At 36.7% G+C, this 19,335-nt stretch overlaps 1 protein-coding gene across 3 annotated transcripts in view; it reads left to right on the forward strand.

The window, feature by feature from the left end:
* MGAT1 (alpha-1,3-mannosyl-glycoprotein 2-beta-N-acetylglucosaminyltransferase) overlaps nt 1-5,709 on the forward strand; it is a 29,414-nt gene extending 23,705 nt beyond the window's left edge. The window contains exons 4-5 of one of the 3 annotated variants that reach the window (XM_051996082.1): nt 2,341-2,407; nt 4,904-5,709. In XM_051996082.1, the coding sequence (XP_051852042.1) occupies nt 2,341-2,407; nt 4,904-5,006 (170 nt within the window). In that variant the 3' untranslated portion in view covers nt 5,007-5,709. Of the gene's footprint in view, nt 1-248; nt 650-2,340; nt 2,437-4,903 lie in introns of those variants that run through there. The other 2 variants (XM_051996083.1, XM_051996085.1) reach the window with 2 other exon arrangements.
* Nucleotides 5,710-19,335: the final 13,626 nt, after the last annotated feature.

A 19,335-nucleotide genomic window follows, 5' to 3' on the forward strand; every position in this document is an offset into this window, starting at 1 on the left:
CTAAGGTATGAGAATACTAGCTGAAGAGCTAGATAGTCTAAGCTGTCAAGGAACTTTTAATTACAAATTGGTTACCAAAGTCCATTGGGATTCAAATGGAGCATGCCTTAAACCCAAATCTGGTTGGCTCTCTTTGACTAGTCATTGTTTGGACCTGAAACCTGAGTGAATGTTAATAGCAATTATTTTGTTTTGGCCAGAAACCCTGAGGTCCTTCCCCTCCCAGATTTTTTTTTTCTTTGCCTCAGGCAAACAGACTGATGTGTAAAAACAACTTTGGACTGTAAGGCCCTGGTCATCTCCAGTTCAGATCTATGTCTTGCCATTGGAACTTATACTTCTGGGAGGAATTAAGGTTGGTAACTTTGCACAGCCTCACTTAAATCCATGGCATCACCTTCCTGATGTCTTGGTTCTTGTTAAGAACAAAGAATTTCAACTGCAAAATTATCCTTGTACACTGCTGTAATCCACTTCCTTTTAACCTACTCTACTTCCTCTTAACCATAATGGCTATTCCAAAGCTTTTAATCACTTTTTCAAGCTTCTCATGGTGCTCTTCTTTCTGTCAGCTAAGGACTTTGCCTTATGCATTATTGGGAGGGAGGAGGGGAAAGGCCATTCCACCCGATTGGAGTCAAGATTCTCTGACATTTTATATACGACTTTTGACTGACTAAAGATTCAATGTCTTGAGAAGGGAATTTATATTTCTCGATCACAGTTTAAAAAAAAGTATCCATGACTTCTTTACCAGGGATGGAATGGACCTAACAAAAGGAAAAGAACATACATACATATGCATATAAAGGAGTAAGCTTCTAGGAGAAATAGCAGTAAGGAGGTTCCCCCCTTAAACTTTAGGGTGATCCAGAGATCCTCTGACTTTAGAGTGCTAATTGTTCTGACAATCTTATCAGTAATTCTAAAGTCTTCTGGCCTTGGGATAATACTAGATCTTCTGGTCAGTAATAACAATTCCTGAGAACACCTCTCAGTTTCACCTCTAGGCCATAACATATCAATGACACAAACAACTGGATAAATGTGTCTCCTTGTTCCAATTTTTTGCTAAATTCTTTTGGAACTTGGTTCATTTCCATTGGCATTACAATTACCATAAACTTTTTACAATATCATCTTGACTTGGATATGGGTTCAAATCTGCAAATTCTTTTGAGACATCTCACAAGACACCTGTCTGTGACTCACAAACCTTTTGAGGGTTCTTTCCCAACCTCAACATTTGGTGGCTCAGTATGGGGAGAGTCAAGCCTCCTCTGGCTTGATTCTCTTCTTGTCAAGATAAGCCCCCTAATTTTTTCTCCCTTAATTCTATAGCTGGGACAACTGGGGGAAGGTTTATCTGGGTCGTCGTGAGCTCCACACTCAGCAAATTTTCCCTGACTGGGAATGCCCAGATTTGGAAATTCTTGCCACTTTTCACTTTCTCTGGAATGCTAGAGAAGACAGACTTTTGGCAAAGAAATTTTATGGTTTTTGGCACAGATGGAACAGTCCTTTTTCACGTCATTTTTTCCTGTTGTCTGTGTCTCTTTGCAGAATGTGTGTGTCATGTTTGTTCTATGAGCTAGATTTTGTTACCTGGAAAGATTTAAAATGCAACCAGCAAGAAAAAAAACCTGTGTTGTAGTTAAAATGCCAGGAAGATTTCTTAAAATCCTTGACTCCCATCTTAAAAAGGGAAAAAGCCTGGGGCCTACAGAAATAAAGATGGCTAATTAACATCTTTGCAGATTCTCAAAGTTTGAAAGCAATGATTAAGAAGTTTGGCAATTAATCTTTTTAAGATTGCAAGAAAAATTCCTGAAATATTTGGGATAATTCCAGGAATTTGCCCCAGTCTGAAAGAAAAAAAGGAAAAAAAAAAAAGGTAAATAACAACTTATTGCTAACCCTCCCTTGACTCTTATCTTGTGCAGGGTCCCCTTCTGCTCCTTTGGGAAAACATGCCAGAAAGAATTATTGGACCTTCTCCACTCCACTACCCAGAGACTTGAATGCATCTCAGAGGATTGCTAACAAGTTCAATATAATCCTAGTCCCTCTGTTGTTAACCCTTCTCATCTCAGATCAGATTAAGAAAAGATAATGCTGAAATTGTAAGGAAACTCAAATTCTGCCTCACCTGTAGAAATAGGGGAAGCAGCAACAGCCATGGGGACCCCATACAACCTTGTCCAAACACCTTCCCAAGCCAGCTTGGGGGAATGGGGATGGTTTGGGGATCAGGTTCCATGATCAGCATTCCCTGAGCCCCTAGCAACTGAAACTACATCAAAGGGAGATGCTGGCACCAGTCACCTCATCTTTCAACAGGTTCTGTCCAGGAACTGCCTAGGAAGAATCTGGGTGCCCCTGGCACCACCCAGCATGGCAGTATGAGGTGAGAAAGCCAGTCAGCCTCTGCATTTGGTAATTCTACCATTCTCTATTTCAATTGCAATAATGTATTAGCTATATAATTTATGGCAAGTTATTTTTTTTCTCTGCCCAGTTTGCTGATTTGTAAAGAGGAATAATTGTTCTTGTGAAGACCACATGATTGCAAAAGTGCTTAGCATAAAACATGCTATATGGATGTTAATTGCTTTATTGGATATAATTGCTTCATATTTGATAACTATGGGTTTTTAGATGTGACCTTTTATATAGTGTCAATGTTGAGATAAATCATTTCTATGTATAAAGTAATTTGGAAATGTTATTTGAGATATAATAGTAAAAGCAATTTTAAAGGAGCTCTAATTAAGGCCCACTAAAAGGATATGTAAATTGTAATCTATTTGCATTGATAGTGTTACCAGAAGATTTAAGGGTTTGGGAACTTTTGGAAAACAGAAAAGCAGTTTGGTATTATTTTAAAAACTTTGACAATAAATAGCCTGCTTTTGAGTTATCTAGAGTCAGACTTCTGAGGGCCCTGTCAGAAAAGAAATTATTTACATGAGTTGAAAAATAGCCAAATGACAATTGTTTGTCTAGAACATTTAGTCAGAACTTAAGGAATCTCATTAACTAAAGTTAAATCAATTTAAAAATCTGTTCTATCTCAGTTTTAAGAATTGTCTTATCCCTAAAACAAAAGGGAAACTTATTTAAAGGAAGACTGGCTATTAGGAAAATTCTAAAATTGTTAACTAAGTTATTTGGAGTTATTGTCATCATGTTACACCTGAAATTGGTAATTACTGTGTGTAAAACGAGAGATGAAGTGAAAGCTTTATCAATTCACCTCCTAGTATGAGATGTGCAACACCTCTTCTCTCTTCACAGAGTGGGGAGAGGTATCAAACAGCACAGCTCATGAAAACACTAAGAATAGTTGGAGTGGGCAACAACAAGCTCAGCTCCTTCTCTGGAATCTCTGTCAATTCCCCTTAATTTTAAACTTGCCAGTTTTCTTAACCATCAGGGTAAGCAAGGTCTTACAGAAATGAGCCTATTTAGGATGTATAGTTTCCAAACAAGGAATGTGTTTATTAAGAATCTATAAACTTAATGATTGATCCGTTGTACCAGATAAGTTTAAACATATAAAACATGTTAAACAAAATCTCCTATGTGTGTAAGTCCTTGTGAACTTTTAAAATAATATATTAGTCTTAAGCTGCAATTAGTAGAATTTGCTATTAGAGATAAAATCTCTTGGGACTGTAACTCATATTCTTTTGAGTTTTGAATTTAGTTGCCTGATCATTGTCAGTAACCCCACCACTCTAGAGAAATGCCTTAAGTTACTCAGAGGAATGCTTTCCTGAACTGTCACAGGTGGATATCTTATCTGGGCAAGAGTTGGTAGGATAATCTTATTTTTGCTTAAGGTGGGACTCAGTTTCCCAGTTCTGTTTCTTTGTTTCCCACCTGATTATTCCTGAGTCTGGCTATGAGATGGAATTATTACTGCATAATTAATTGTCAAACAGATCTAAAGAGGTTTTATCCTGTCGTGTATATGTTCTCAGGCAGAAGCTTGAAGGACCTGTTTTGATGCTATTATAATCATGTCCCTGCTTTTTCCTCTTATAGAAAATTTCTTTGTCAGAGCAAATGGTCAGTAGAAGCCATGACGTATCCCAGGGGACAAAATGGTTTTCTACTTTAGATCTTAAAGATGCTTTCCTTTGCATACTATTACATAGAGACACAATTTCTTTTTGCTCTTGGAGGGGCAAATCCAGGGAAACATAACCCCTTACAGCCCCCACATATTTGGATAGTATGTAGATGATATCTTGATTTGCAGCCTCACCCAAGGGGTTTCTCTGGCTGCAGCCTTAAAACCTCTTAACTTTCAGTCCCCTTCCCTCACCCAGGGCTATGAAGTTTCTTTGCCTAAAGGCCCACTTGCCTATCAGTCTGTTAATAATTTGGGCCATGAATTAACTTCTACCTCCCTTCTGGGTATAGTGGAGAAGAAGCACATTTATCATTCCCCGAACCTTACAACGAAACAGCTGTTTACTTTCCTGGGATGGCTGGATTTTATAACCTAAGTTTAGTTATTGCCGAACCCCTCTGATTCTGTTTAAGACCCTGACACAATTCCCCTTGAATTGGGCCCTAATTAGGCCAAGTTTTTTAAGACCCTGAAAGCTAATCTAATCTCTTGCCTCAGTTTTATCCTTATCTAAAGCCTTTTACACTCTACATTGTACATTGATGGAAGGTGGGGCCAGGTCCTAGGGATCTCGATTTAGTCTCTGGGACCCTTGCTTACTTCTCAAAGAAATTTGGTGTTTTGAGAGTGACCTTCCTGCCTCAGAGCTAGCTGCCACTGTAATGATGTAATTGTAATAGAGTATATAAATTTGGACAAACTCAGCCAGAGACAGATTTCAAGATAGAGACCCTTGTCATGGCTCTCCTGCATTTCTTCCAGAGACCAAAACCCATTCTGGAGGGCCTCCAGAAAGCTAACTGGACCTCAGGTGAAGGAGACAGACTGTGAAGGAGATAATAAAGACTTTGGACTTTATCCCTGACTATTCTTGTGGTGATTATTCTGCTGAAACAAAGGCTGGTCCCGCGATCTCCAAAAAGTTAAACCAGAACATTACAAAGCAACTCCAGAAGATGAAATCTCCATCCCTTTGTCCCAAATGAATTTGAGGTTCAAACTGCTTGAGAGGGGGAAAATGAAGGAGTATAGCTTCTAAGGAAAACAGCAGTAAGGAGGTTTCCTAACCCTCTTCTCCCCCTTTCTCCTCCTCCCCTCCCTTACCTAAGAGTGCTTCTGTTCTGTTCTAACCATCTATTCATCAATTATTGTAAAAGTCTTCTGGTGTAGGAATATAATAATATTTCTTAGGATCCTGAGATCCTCTGACCTTAGAATGCTATTGTTCTAGGAATTTGTCTGTCAATTATTGTAAAAGTCTACTGCTGTAGGAATATACTATTTCTTCCCTTAGAAGATATTAGTGATCCTGAGATCCTCTGACCTTAGAGTGATATTGTTCTGACAATCTGATTCTAAAGTCGTCTGGCCTTAGAGTACTCCTAGATCTGCTGGTAAGTAATAACCAAATTCCTGAGACCATTCCTCAGTTCTACCTTTAGGCCATAAATTAGCATATCAGTGACATGAAGAACTGGATAAATGGATCTCCTTTTTGCTAAATTCTTTTGGAACGTAGCCTGCTTCAATTGGCATTACATACAATAAACTTTGCCCCTTGACTTGGATATGGGTTCAAGCTTGCAAATTCTTTTCAGTCAGTTCTCCAACACCAGTCTGCGACCCCAAACCTTTTAGGGTCCCTTCTGAGCCTCAACACATAAACATATATATATGTGTGTGTGTGTGTGTGTGTGTGTGTGTGTGTGTGTGTGTATGTATGTATTTGCCTAAAGTGTTATTAAAAAAAAAAGTTTTAGCCAAAAAGGATAAAAGTGAGAAAACTGTATGTATGTGTGTGTGTGTAAGCATACATGTATGTGTAAATGTAATACCATAAGGAGTAAATTTATTGTAGGAAAAAGAATTAGCTATCTGTACTAATAGTTAGCTTCTTATCAATTTACATCAATTACTTGTAGATTCTGAAAATTGTATATAGTTTTCTTCTAGTCTTTCTAAAGTGTGTAAAAGTCATGCTTCCTAGTTTGAAAGAATTCAAAGAGATTCTTTTAAAGTCACAAAAGAGATTATGCCATAGTTGACAGGCCAGCTTCCAAAGGAAATCTAGCAAATTAGAAATAGTTCTGGAAGGCTTTATGTGATGACTGCATTAGCACCCTGGATACCTTAGAATCAGCCAGAGTCAGGATAAGCAAAAGTCCTTAGTCTTTATTCTTGGTCTTTAGAGGTAGGAGTGAATTGGATGGAAGCAGAATCTCCGCAACCTCCTTCTTTCTCATCTACCGCCAAAGTGACTCTGGCTAGTCTTATTCCACCCCCTAGTCCCTCCTACAATCCTCTGTATACACCAATTATAGAGCCAGCACAGGAGAGTGGGAAGGACCATTTTCCAAGTATATGCTTATAGAGTATTGTCCAATCGATAATTAGCCTTAAGTGCTAGATTGTCTGGGCCTCAGTGCATGAACTCAAGAGTTTCAGCCCTTTACAGCTTTACATAACTGAAAATTTTGGCCTTAACCTGCAAGGTTGTAAATTATGTAAATTATGAAAGAGATAAGGAGAAGTCAGGTAAAGAGACAGGATGCCTTTTCATCCAGATACTCCACAGTATCTTTGTCAAGAAAATTTCAAAGGGACTCATTGAAACAATTGAACAATTAGAAAGGCAGCAGTAGTAGATAGAGGCCAGCTTTGGAATTATAAAGACCTGGGGGTAGGATCTAATCCTACCCTTAATACAAACTAGATGTATGACTATGAGCAATTTATTTAACATGTTAGTGCCCCAGGAAACTCCTTAAGACCATAAGTTGCAGAATAGTTAGTAGCTTGCATCAGTGACAGAAACTTCCACATCGAGAGTTCCTTATACTAATAAAATTAGAGGTCTACATCAAAATAAATTAAATAGCCAGTATAGATATGGGTAGGATTAAGCATTATAAAGATTGTTATTACAGGTACATGCCTAGGGTGGGAAGGTTAGGACTCATGAAAGAAATGGCTCTATGACTGAGTGAATGCAAACTTTCCTAGACCACAGTAGTAGCTAAAGAACAGATAGCTTATATAGGGCCACACAGCCAGTATGCATCAGAAGCAAGATTGAAACCTAGGTCTTCCTGACTTCAAAGCCAATCATTTAGAGTCAAACAGAATATAATATGCTCCAAGATACATTTTCCCTCTGGATCAAAACTTTTTGTGATCTTTTGCAAAGCTCAACTAGTGCAACCTTGAAACTTGACATGCAACATAAACATCTTATATATTTATATATTTGAATCAAGTTCCCTACTGAATTGTTTTAAACTAAATTCATGATGATAGAAAGGCCATGAATAATATTATTAAAGTTCCATAGGCCACAGGAAGATGAGGAACGGAAGAAGTAGCTCTATGACTGAGTGAATGCAAATTTCTCTAGATTAGTGTAGCTAGTCAGTTTCATCTCAGACCATATTTTACATGCCACTCAGATGGCCTTGAAACTCATCAGCTGGACCATTTCCCCCCATATCATATCCCAAGTTTCTCAGGAAATTTATCCAGTCAGCTTTAAAACTCCAAATCTGAGGCTAAGCCAACTTGATTGATGATGGGATACCAGACCTCCCTTTACCCAAACTGACTTCTCAGAGGCATCTCCAAATACAAATAGAAAGTCTTTATTTGGTTCTTGCAAGAAGTGGGCCAGTGTAATGGGTTGAGGCTTGAGTTGATGCACTGAGGTCCCAAGCACATGAGGCTAAATAGTAATTGGACCATACCCTATTAATATATATGTTTGGAGAAAGAATGACCCCCTCCCACTCTTTGTGCAAGTCCTGATGTGTTGTATAGGAAATGACAATTTTGGTGGGTGGAGGCAGGGGAATGGAAAGGGAAGCGGAAGGAGAGACTGCTGGCTGGTGTCTTGACACAGCTGCTCGTATTGCTATCGCAATGGCCCTTCATCTCTGATCTCCCTCTGCTAGCTGGCTTCCTGTTGCAGCTGCCCATATTACTATCGCAATCCTTCTTGCCCATATTGCTATCGCAATCCCCCCTCACCTCTACTGAGAATACAGATTGAAGATTTTTCCTTTAACCTGAATTCCTGACTCCGGCTGATTTTAAATACGCGGTCATCACAGACCACTCAAGATCCTCAAGGCAGTCTAGTAGATGTGACCTAGTGCAGAGGCAGGAGCTGAGTTATATAGCCCCAAACTGCAAATCCTCCCTTATCCTGTTGACTTTTAAATTCATTGGTTGAACTGGATTCTTCAGGAACATGGAAGGGGACTGTTGGCCAATATACAACAATGTCTCCTTTTCTGGCATGAGCAACCTGAAACTTAAGTCTAGGGTCTGTGATTTATTTTACCCTATATAGAATCCCAAACTTCTCTATTTCTGTCAAGGGCCTCACCCTCCTTCACCATATTCACCTAGGTTTATAACCTTGGTGTTTTCCTGAATTACTTACTCTCCTTAACCTCATGTAAATTGTTTCTACATTCATAAATTCTCCCACAACCATCCTCTGCAAGAATTTTTCCATGGTAAATCCTTTCCCTATCTAGTTCAGCTAGACACATGACAAATAGTTTTCTTAAAATGTAGGTCTAACCATACCACTTCACAGCTCAATAATCTCTAGTGGCTCCCTATTTCTTTGAGGATTAAATATACTTTTATATTTATATATATAATATATATGCTTATATTATATATGTATAATATATCTATACATACATATATTATACATATATAATATCAATACTTTTAAAATCCTTTGTAAATGACACCAACTTACCTTTTCAAAGTATTTTATTTGACTCACATTCTTGGACTCTCTTGATATAGACAAATTGGTGTTGCTATTCCTCACATGCAACATTACATTTTCTAATTCCAAGCCTTGGCTTACACTAGGTGTCTTCTATGTTTAGAGTGTACTCACTATTTTCTTAAAATCCATTTTACCTTCAACACTTTGCAAGTACCACCTACTATATGAAAGGTACTAATGTTCCCTTCCCCATTATTTTGTATTTATCTTATGTGTTTATCTATATGTGTTTGAAGATTTTTAAAATTTTAAAAATGATTTTAAAAATGAACTTTATAATTATCAACAAACATGTATATTTCCATATTGTATATAGTTTGTATACATTTATATATGTTCCTGTGTTGGAATACATGGGAGCCACCTGACAGTGGCTGCTGGAGATCCAACCCAGACCTGCAGAATGGATCTCTTGTGAGAGGAGGATACAAGGAGACTGAGAGGCAGTTGCTGTTCTCTGACCTCCCTGACTGAGAGGCCGTTTGCGTTGTCTGACCTCTCTCCTCTTCTCTGTGCCTCCAATTTATTTCATTCCCAGTCCACAACACCTATGTTAGCAAAGGATGCCCTGCAACTCCTTCAGATGCTATGATTCACAGCTGTGGAGGCTCTTGGAGAATTGACCTGTCCCTTAACACACAACCAATGAAGAAATAAATTACTAAGAACTATTTTATCCATTATTTATCCAACTATTTTATATAAATAAAATTTCCAGATTAGCAGAATAAGAAATAGAGGTCTTAAATTACTCAATCTTAGTGGGGGGTGGGAATTGAATAAGCCATAAATGAACTCCCAAGGAAAAAAAAGTCAAAATCCACCGTCAGTCCATATAGTCCTCTTTCTGGATGCCGATGGCTCTCTCCATCACAAGTCTATTGGAATTGGCCTGAATCACTTCACTGTTGTTAACAGAATTGATTGTTGCATAATTTTGTTGTTATTGGGTACAATGTTCTCTTGGTTCTACTCACTTCACTTAGCATCAGTCCACGTAAGTCTCTCCAGGCTTCTCTGAAATTATCCTGCTGATCGTTTCTTACAGAACAATAATATTCCATAAACATTCATATATCATAATTAATTCAGCCATTCTTCAACTGATGGGCATCAACTCAGTTTCCAATTCCTTGCTACTACAAAAAGGATGTCTAGAAACATTTTTGCACACATAAGTCCTTTTTCCTCCTTTATGATCTCTTTGGGATATAGGTCCAGTAAAGACAATGATCCAGCATTTTTTGATCCAGCAAAGGATATACACAGTTTGATAGCCCTTTCGGCATAAGTTCCAAATTGTTCTCCAAAATGGTTGGATTAGTTCACTAGTATCCCTGTTCTCTATATCCCCTCCAACATTTATCATTATCCTTTCCTATCATCTTAGGCAATCTGAGAAGTATGTACCTCAGAGTTGTCTTAATTATTATTTCTCTGATCAATAGTGACTTAGAGAATTTTTTCACATGATTAGAAATAATTTTAATTGCTTTATCTGAAAATTGTCTGTTCATACCTTTTGACCATTTATCCATTGGAAAATGGTTTGTATTTTTTTTTTTTTTTTTTTTTTTGTTTTGTTTTGTTTTGTTTTGCTGAGGCAATTGGGGTTAAGTGACTTGCCCAGGGTAACAATGGCTTGTATTTTTATAAATTTGAGTCAATTTTTTTTATATTTTAGAAATGAGGCCTTTATCAGAATCCTTGGATATAAAAATTTTTCCCTCAATTTCTTCTTCCTGAAGGTAAAATTTAAAAATGAGCACAGCAAAACCTAAAAAGAGAAATTCTAATGAAAGTATTAATCTTCATTTTATGCCACTTACTTTTTAAAAATGTACATAACAAATTCTTTATGTTACATTCAAAATTGTTTTGCTTGTGTGTTAACTTTTTTTTTCATACATTTAAAAAAAGGTACATTGGTTTTCTCTTTTGTACATTGTTACTGGTTAGGTTTTTGGCTTATTAATTTTTATAATGTTGTTTTCTTGTATAAATTGTTCTCCTGATTCTGATCACTTTCCTCTGTATTAGTTCATACCATCCATCATTCTATGAATTTTCTTTCTTATTACTTAATGGTGTAATAATATTCTTTTGCATATATTCTTATGCCACAATTTGTTCAGCTAGTGTCTAGTTTTTTTAAGAGACAAAATAAAGCTTCTTCTTAGAGTTTTTTTTCCCTTCCTCTTTCCTTCTTCCCTTATAGCATCAGCCCCTCAAAATTAGGAAGTTTGTTTTATTTTTTAACTATTCCTTCCTTGGTATTATCTTTCCAATTGCCCTACCCAACCTCTGCTTCTTTCTCTTTGTCTTCTTCTTTATGTATATCAGATAAGAGAGGGGTTTATCTGATCACTTTCTTCCATGTTTATATAGTCTTATTCTTATGAAGGGGCAACCTAAAATTAGAAAAACTCATCTTCCTCTGTTCAAATTTGGCCTTAAACACTGACTTAAGGGTAAGTCATTTAACCCTGTTTGCTTAATTTCCTCATCTGTAAAATGAGCTGGAGAAGAAAATGGCAAACCACTCTCATATCTTTGCCAAGAAAGCCCCAAATGGGGTTATGAAGAATTAGAAATAATAACAACAAAATTTTGTGAGAAATGGTAGACAGAATAATTATGGGAAATAACAAATCCTACCCTTTAATCTCTTTCCCCTTTTAAAATCGACTGGGGGGGAAAACATAACTAGTCTACTTCCAGGACTATTGTTTTTCTTAGTTTCTTTTCTTTCTTTCTAGTAAATTTAATTTTTTTAAATTATGAATAATGTTGGAAGAGAAAAAAATAGAGCAAAAAGGAAAAACCATAAGAGAGATTAAAATAAAATTAAAAAAAAGTGAGCATAGCATGTCTAGTTTTACATTGAGTTTCCTTAGTTCTTTTTCTGGATGCAGATGGCATTTTTTGTTGAAAGTCTATTGGGATTGCCTTGGATTGCTGAATCATTGAGAAGAACCAAGTTTTTCATAGTTGATCATTGCACATTCTTGCTTTTATTGTGTACAAGGTATTCCTGGTTCTGTTTATTTTGCTCAGGACCAGTTCATTTAAATCTTTCCAAGCCCTTCTAAAATCAGCTTTTTCATCATTTTTTATAAAAAACAATATTCCATTACCTTCATATACCACAACTTGTTCAGCCATTCCTCAATTGATAGGCATCCACTCCTTTTCCAATTCTTTGTTACCACAAAAAGTGCTCCTACAAACATTTTTTGCATGTGTGGGTTCTTTTCCCTCCTTTATGATTTCCTTGAGATATAAACTCAGTAACGGTACAATTGGGTCAAAGGGTATGCAACAGTTTGATAGCCCTTTGGGCATAGTTCCTGATTGCTCTCTAGATTGGTTGGATCATTTCACAACTCCATCAACAATGCATTAATGTCCCAGTTTTCCCACATCCCCTCCAATATTTGTCATTATCATTTTCTTTCATCTTAACCAACTTGAGAGGTGTAAGGTGGTATCCCAGAGTTGTTTTAAGTTGCATTTTTCTAGTCAATAGTAATATAGAGCTTTTTTTTTTTTTTTTTCGTATGAGTATTGATGGCTTTAATTTCATCATGTGAAAATTGTCTGTTCATATCCTTTGATGATTTATCAGTTGAGGAATGACTTGTATTCTTATAAATTTGGCACAGTTTTTTATATATTTTAGAAATGAGGTCTTTATCAGAAACACTGGCTGTAAAGATTTTTTTTTTTTGGCAGCTTTGTACTTCCCTTTTAATCTTGTTTCTTTTGGTTTTGTTTGTGCAAAACCTTTTTAATTTAAAGTAATCTAAATTATCCATTTTGTTTTTCCTAATGTTCTCTAGTTCTTCTTTGGTCATAAATTCGTTCCTTCTCCAAGATCTGATAGGTAAATTATCCCTTGTTCTCCTAATTTGTTTATAGTAACATCTTTTATGCCCAAATCATGTATCCAATTTGACCTTATTTTTGGTATGGGGTGTGATATGTAGCTCTCTGCTGAGTTTCTGACATATTATTTTCTAGTTTTCACAGCAATTTTTGTTAAATAGTGAGTTCTTATTCTAGAAGCTGGAATTTAGAGGTTTATCAAATACTAGATTATTATAGGTCTTTATTATTTGTCATGTGTATTTAATCTATTTCACTCATCCATCACTTTATTTCTTAGCCAAATGGTTTTGATGACTGCTGCTTTATAATATATTTTAAGATTTAAGACTGCTAAGTCACCTTCCTTTTTTTTTTTTTTATTAATTCCCTTGATATTCTTGACTTTTTGTTCTTCCAAATGAATTTTATTATTTTTTCCAGTTATATAAAATTTTTTTTGGCAGTTTGATTGCTCCGCCTACCAATGAGCAATTAATATTTTCCCAGTTATTTAGATCTGATTTTATTTGTTTGAGAAGTGTTTTGTAATTGTGTTCATATAATTCTTGGGTTTGTGTTGGCAGGTAAAGCTCCAAGTATTTTATTTTGTCTACAGTAATTTTAAATGGAATTTCTTTTTCTATCTCTTTCTGATGGGCTTTGTCAGTAATATATAAGAAGTGCTGATGGTTTGTATGTTTTATTTTATATCCTGCAACTTTGCTAAAGCTGTTAATTGCTTTCAGTAGGTTTTTGGACTATTTTCTAGGATTTTCTAAGTACATCATCGTATCTTCTGCAAAGAGTGATAGTTTTATTTTTTCATTGCCTATTCTAATTCCTTTAATTTCTTTTTCTTTTTTTTTAATTGCTAAACACAACTTTTCTAGTATAATGTTGAATAATAGTAATGATAATGGGCATCCTTGTTTCCTGCCTGGTCTTATTGGGAATCCGTCCAACTCCTCTCCATTACAAATAATGCTTGCTGTTGGTTTTATCTAGATACTGTTTTTAAAGAAAGCTCCCTTTATCCTTATGATCTTTAGTGTTTTTAAATAGGAATAGGTACTGTATTTTTCCAAAAGCCTTTTCTGTATCTATTGAAATTACTATATGATTTCTGTTGGTTTTGTTATTGATATGGTCAATTAAGATAATAGTTTTCCTGATATTGAGTCATCTCTGCATTCCTGGTATGAATCCCATTTGCTCATAATGTATTATCCTGCTGATAATTTGCTGTAATTTCTTTGCTAATATTTTATTTAAAATTTTGCATCAATATTTATTAGGGAGATTAGTCTGTAATTTTCTTTCTCTGTTTTGGTCCTTCCTGGTTTAGGAATCAGTACTATATTTGTGTCATAGAAGGCATTTGGCACTTCTCCTTCTTTACCTATTTTTGTAAATAGTTTACATAGTATTGAAATTAGTTGTTCTTTAAATGTTTGGGAGAATTCACTTGTGAATTTATTTGGCCCTGGAGATTTTTTTCTTAGAGAGTTTATTAATGGCTTGTTCAATTTCTTTTTCAAATATAAGACTATCTAAGTAATTTATTTTCTCTTCTGTTAATCTGGACAATTTATATTTTTGTAAATATTCACCCATTTTGGTTAGATTACCAGACTTGCTGCCACACAGTTGGGTAACATAGCTCCTAATTATTGCTTTAATTTCTATGTCCTTGTTGGTAAATTCACCCTTTTCATTTTTGATGCTGGTAGTTTTTTTTTTTTTTTCCTTTCCTTTTTCTAATCAAATTAACCAAAGGCTTATCTACTTTGTTGTTTTTTTCATAAAACCAACTCTTAGTTTTATTAGGTCAATAGTTTTCTTAGTTTCAATTTTATTAATCTCTCATTTGAGTTTCAGAATTTCTAATTTGGCATTTAATTGGGGATTTTCAATTTGTTCTTTTTCTAGCTTTTTTAGTTGCATGCCCAATTCATTGATCTCCTCTTTCTCTATTTTATTCATGTAGCTATTTAGAGATATAATTCCCCCAAGGACTACTTTGGCTGCATCCTCTAGGTTTTGGTATGTTGTCTCATTGTCATTCTCTTGGATGAAGTTATAGATTGTTTTTGTGATTTGTTGTTTGACCCACTAATTCTTTAGAATTAGATTATTTAATTTCCTTGGTTTTTAGTCTATCTTTTCCTGCCTCTTTTTTTGAATGTAATTTTTATTGTATTATGACCTGAAAAGGAAGCATTTACTATTTCTGCCTTTCTGCATTTAATTGTAGGTTTTTATGCCCTAATACATGGTCAGGTTTCGTGTAGGTTCCATGAATTGTTGAGAAAAAGGTGTATTCTTTGTCTCTCTTCAATTTTCTCCAGAGGTCTATCACATTTAGGTTTTCTAGGATTCTATTAACCTCCCTAGGTTTTTTTCTTGTTTATTTTGTGGTTAGATTTATCTGATTGTGAGAGAAGAAGGTTGAGGTTCCCCAATAGTATAGTTTTGCTGTCTGTTTTTTTCCTGTAACTGGAAATCTTCTTTAGGAATTTGGCTGCTCTATCACTTGGTACATACACATTTAGTATGGTTATTACTTAATTGCTTATGCTACCCTTTATCAAAAAGTACTTTTCTTCCTTATCTCTTTTAATAAGATCTATTTTTACTTTTGTTTTATCTCAGATAAGAATTGCTACCCCTAAGCAATAAACTGGGAAAACATTTTTACAGTTAAAGGTTCTGATAAAGGCCTCATCTCCAAAATATATAGAGAATTGATTCTAATTTATAAGAAATCAAGCCATTCTCCAATTGATAAATGGTCAAAGGATATGAACAATTTCCAGACAAAGAAATGGAAACTATTTTCAGAGAAACTATGATCAGAGAAATGCAAATTAAGACAACTTTGAGATACCACTAAACACCTGTCAGATTGGCCACTAAACACCTGTCAGATTGGCTAAGATGACAGGAGAAGATAATGATGAATGTTGGAGGGGATGTGGGAAAACTGGGACACTGACACATTGTTGATGGATTGTAAAGGGCTGAAACTCTGAAAAGGTGCACTGGAATCAGACAACCGAGTACTTAAGGCTAATTACTAAATGGACAATACTCTTAGCATATGCTTGGAAAATGACCCTTCTCACTATTCTGTGCTGGCTCGATCTTTTGGTGTATACAGACAATTGTAGGTGGGATTAGGGGGCTCAGTAAGACAAGCCAGAGTCACTTTGCAGGAGGACAAAGAGAAGGAAGATTGGTGGCGAGCCTCATGGAATTTTGTCCATCTCCTTTACTTCTGCCCCTAAAGACCAAGGACTTTTGCTGATCCTGACTCTGGCTGATCCTGAGGTCAACAGGGAGCTAACTCAGATTTCATATTTGGTGCCCAATGTGTGAACCAAGGACCCTAATTTCACTGAAGAAGTCCCCTGTGTCCAGGAAATAGGGTGAGTATTTTAATAGACAAACAGGGAACTTACTTTGTTAAGGGCTAAACTAGTAACCTTTTCTAGCTGAAATGGGGCAGATATTAGGAAAAGATTCCCCCCCACCCCCTGCCTCGAGAGGGCGCTATTGAAAGCATACTTAAGTTGATCAAGGGACAAGGCTTAACAGATGGCTGGACTCTTGGGTACATTAGAATGCATGTCCCCTTGGTTCTTAAAGGAAGAAGATTGGAAACTAGTAGATCAACTATGTGAATACTACAATGATAAAGGTCCTGATTCAATTTCCAATATATTTCTATATATACAACATAATACAATTGGCCTTAAAGAATCCTTCAAGTTATAGAAAAAAGAAAAGTTTTAAGAACAACCAGATGAGGAAGTGTGAGGAAAAAGAGGAAGACAAAGGACAGATTAATGGCAGTATCGCCAGAGGACTTGAGGACTTAAGTGAACTTGAAGGGTATGATGATTCTCCATCTCACAAGGCAGCTTCAACTCTGCCTATGGAGCAGGTTCTTGACACACCCCCATCAACTTCACCTTCCAGGATGGAGGGAGGAGGAGTAGTGGGAGGGGCAGTGATACCACCAACACCTTCCCCTTCCCCCCCAGCAATCACCCCCTCCTATGACTAGAGTACAAAAAACACTACTTAAAGCCACAGAAGAAGGGCAGGATACAGCTGATTTGAGAATAGAAATGTATCCTGTGATTCAACAGTTTAACTTTTCAGGTCAAGAAAGTAGAAGATGCACTCCGTTTGAGCTAGAAATCCTCAAAGACCTGAAAAAGGTTTGCACTCTTTATGGGGCTACATCATCTTATGTAATGTTATGTTATGTGAAGATATTATTACAGAATTTGGCTTATGAAGTCTTAACCCTTAGAGACCGGAAATCTATATCAAGGACATGCTTAGAACCTGGACAAAACTTGTTGTGGCTTTCTAAATATAGTGAGCTCTGTAGGATACAAGCCCAACAAAATAGTCAAAGTGGAGTTAATATTCCAATAACCTATGACCAACTAACAGGTGTCTTATGCAGACATTTCAGTACAGATTAATTACCCCATAGCAGCATATGAGCAAATTGCTGCTGCTGCTATCAAAGCATGGTGTTTTATCCTCGGGAAAAACGACAAGAAAGAGGCCTTCACAAAAATAGCACAAGGGCCAAATGAATCCTTTTGCTGACTTTGTGGGACATTTGCAGACAGCTGTCATATGAAGTATTGGTGAAAATGCAGCAATGGAAATTATGATAAGGCAACTTGCTAAAGAAAATGCTAATGAGGTTTGCAGAAGAATTATATGGGGGCTACCAAAGATGCTCATTTGGAGGAGATCATAAGACGCTGTGCCACAGTGGGCACAAATACCTTTTAAGCCAGGCTATGATGCAGACTTCCCAAGATCCGAACATGGGAAGACAGGGTCCTTTTTGGCAAGGGGCTTTCAGAGAGACTTGTCAATGCTTTCAGTGTGGTAAAGTAGAGCATGTGAAAGCTCAATGTTGACAGCGACAGAGTGAGAAAACAGGGTGGGAGAGCAAGACCCCAAACCCCATGTCCAAAATGCAACAGAGGCTTCCATTGAGCATCAGAATGTAAGCTGATTCAGGGAAACAGGATGGGAGGCTCAGGGCCAGGGCCCCAAACAAAAAATAATTGGAGCATGATGGCAGCCAATGCTACACTCAGAGAGTCTTTAGAAGTTTAATACCCAGACATGATCAATCAGCCAGGAAGCAATCTGATGGGAGAAAGGGATTACAATTGGGGAGGATAGAGTTTAATTCAGCTGGGACAACTGAGATACCCCCTGGAGAGGTGAAATCTCTTCCTCTCCAGCCTATGGATCCCTTGCCTCCTGGCATAGTAGGCTTTATAATTTTACCTCCTGAGAGTACTTACAAAACTGTCTCCACACACTGATGTGGGAAACTGGGGAATGTGTAGATAATATCCCAGGCTCTAATACAGGTAGACAATGTGTGACTTATCAGCCAGGAGAAGTAGTAGCATCAGGTTTACTGATACAGACTCCTAATAAGCAATCTGGTGATAGTCACCCAGATTCTGAGTCCAAGCAACAAAATCTAGGAATATTCTAGACTGCAGCTGTGACAGCTGACCGACCTATGCTCACTATCTATATAAATGGCATAGCATTGGAAGGATTGGACACAGGTGCAGATCGTACAGTCATTAGAGGTGCCAATTGGCCCAGTCACTGGCCAAACATTAAGGCAGACACCTACATGTCTTACATAGGAGGATCAATAACAGCTGAAGTTAGTGCTACCCCCTTTGAGATGGACTTTTGAAGGTAAAACAGGAGTATTTTACTTCTTTTATAGTTGAAAAAATCCCCATCAATCTGTGGGGAAGAGACATTTTACAACAATTAGGATTACAAATGAGTACTTTGATTTTTTTAGGCAGGACTGCTGTTGAAGGCCTGCCAACACTTTCACCTGTACCTATCCAAAGGAAAACTGATACACCAGTGTGGATAGAACAGTGACCTTTAGCTAGTGACAAAATTTGGGCTTTATTAGATATAGTACAGGAGCAGCTTGAACAAAGGCATTTACAACCTTCTCTAAGTCCTTGGAATTCCCCAGTATTTGTTGTAAGAAGGAAATCTGGAAAATGGAGAATGTTGACTGAGTTAAGAAAGGTAAATGAATAGATGGAACTTCAGCCTGGACTTCTATCTCCTACTCAATTGCCTAGAGAATGGCCTCTTTGGGTTATAGACATTAAGGATTGTCTCTATTCTATCCCTCTAGATAAAGAGGATATGAAAAGATTTGCCTTTTCAGTGCCCAGTGTTAACTTAGCTGAGCCTTATAAAAGATATGAATGGACAGTTTTGCCACAGGGAATGAAAAACAGCCCTATTATGTGTCAAATGTATGTTGATGCTGCTTTTACTCCAGTAAGAAAAGCATTTCTAAAAGTAATGTTATTACATTACATGAATGATATATTGGGATGTGCACCTGAGGGACAAATGTTAGAAGCATGTCTACAAAAGACCATAGAAACACTAAGGAAATACAAATTGCACATAGCTCCAG

Source organism: Antechinus flavipes, chromosome 4 (assembly GCF_016432865.1).
Source record: "Antechinus flavipes isolate AdamAnt ecotype Samford, QLD, Australia chromosome 4, AdamAnt_v2, whole genome shotgun sequence".
Classification (NCBI taxonomy): domain Eukaryota; kingdom Metazoa; phylum Chordata; class Mammalia; order Dasyuromorphia; family Dasyuridae; genus Antechinus; species Antechinus flavipes.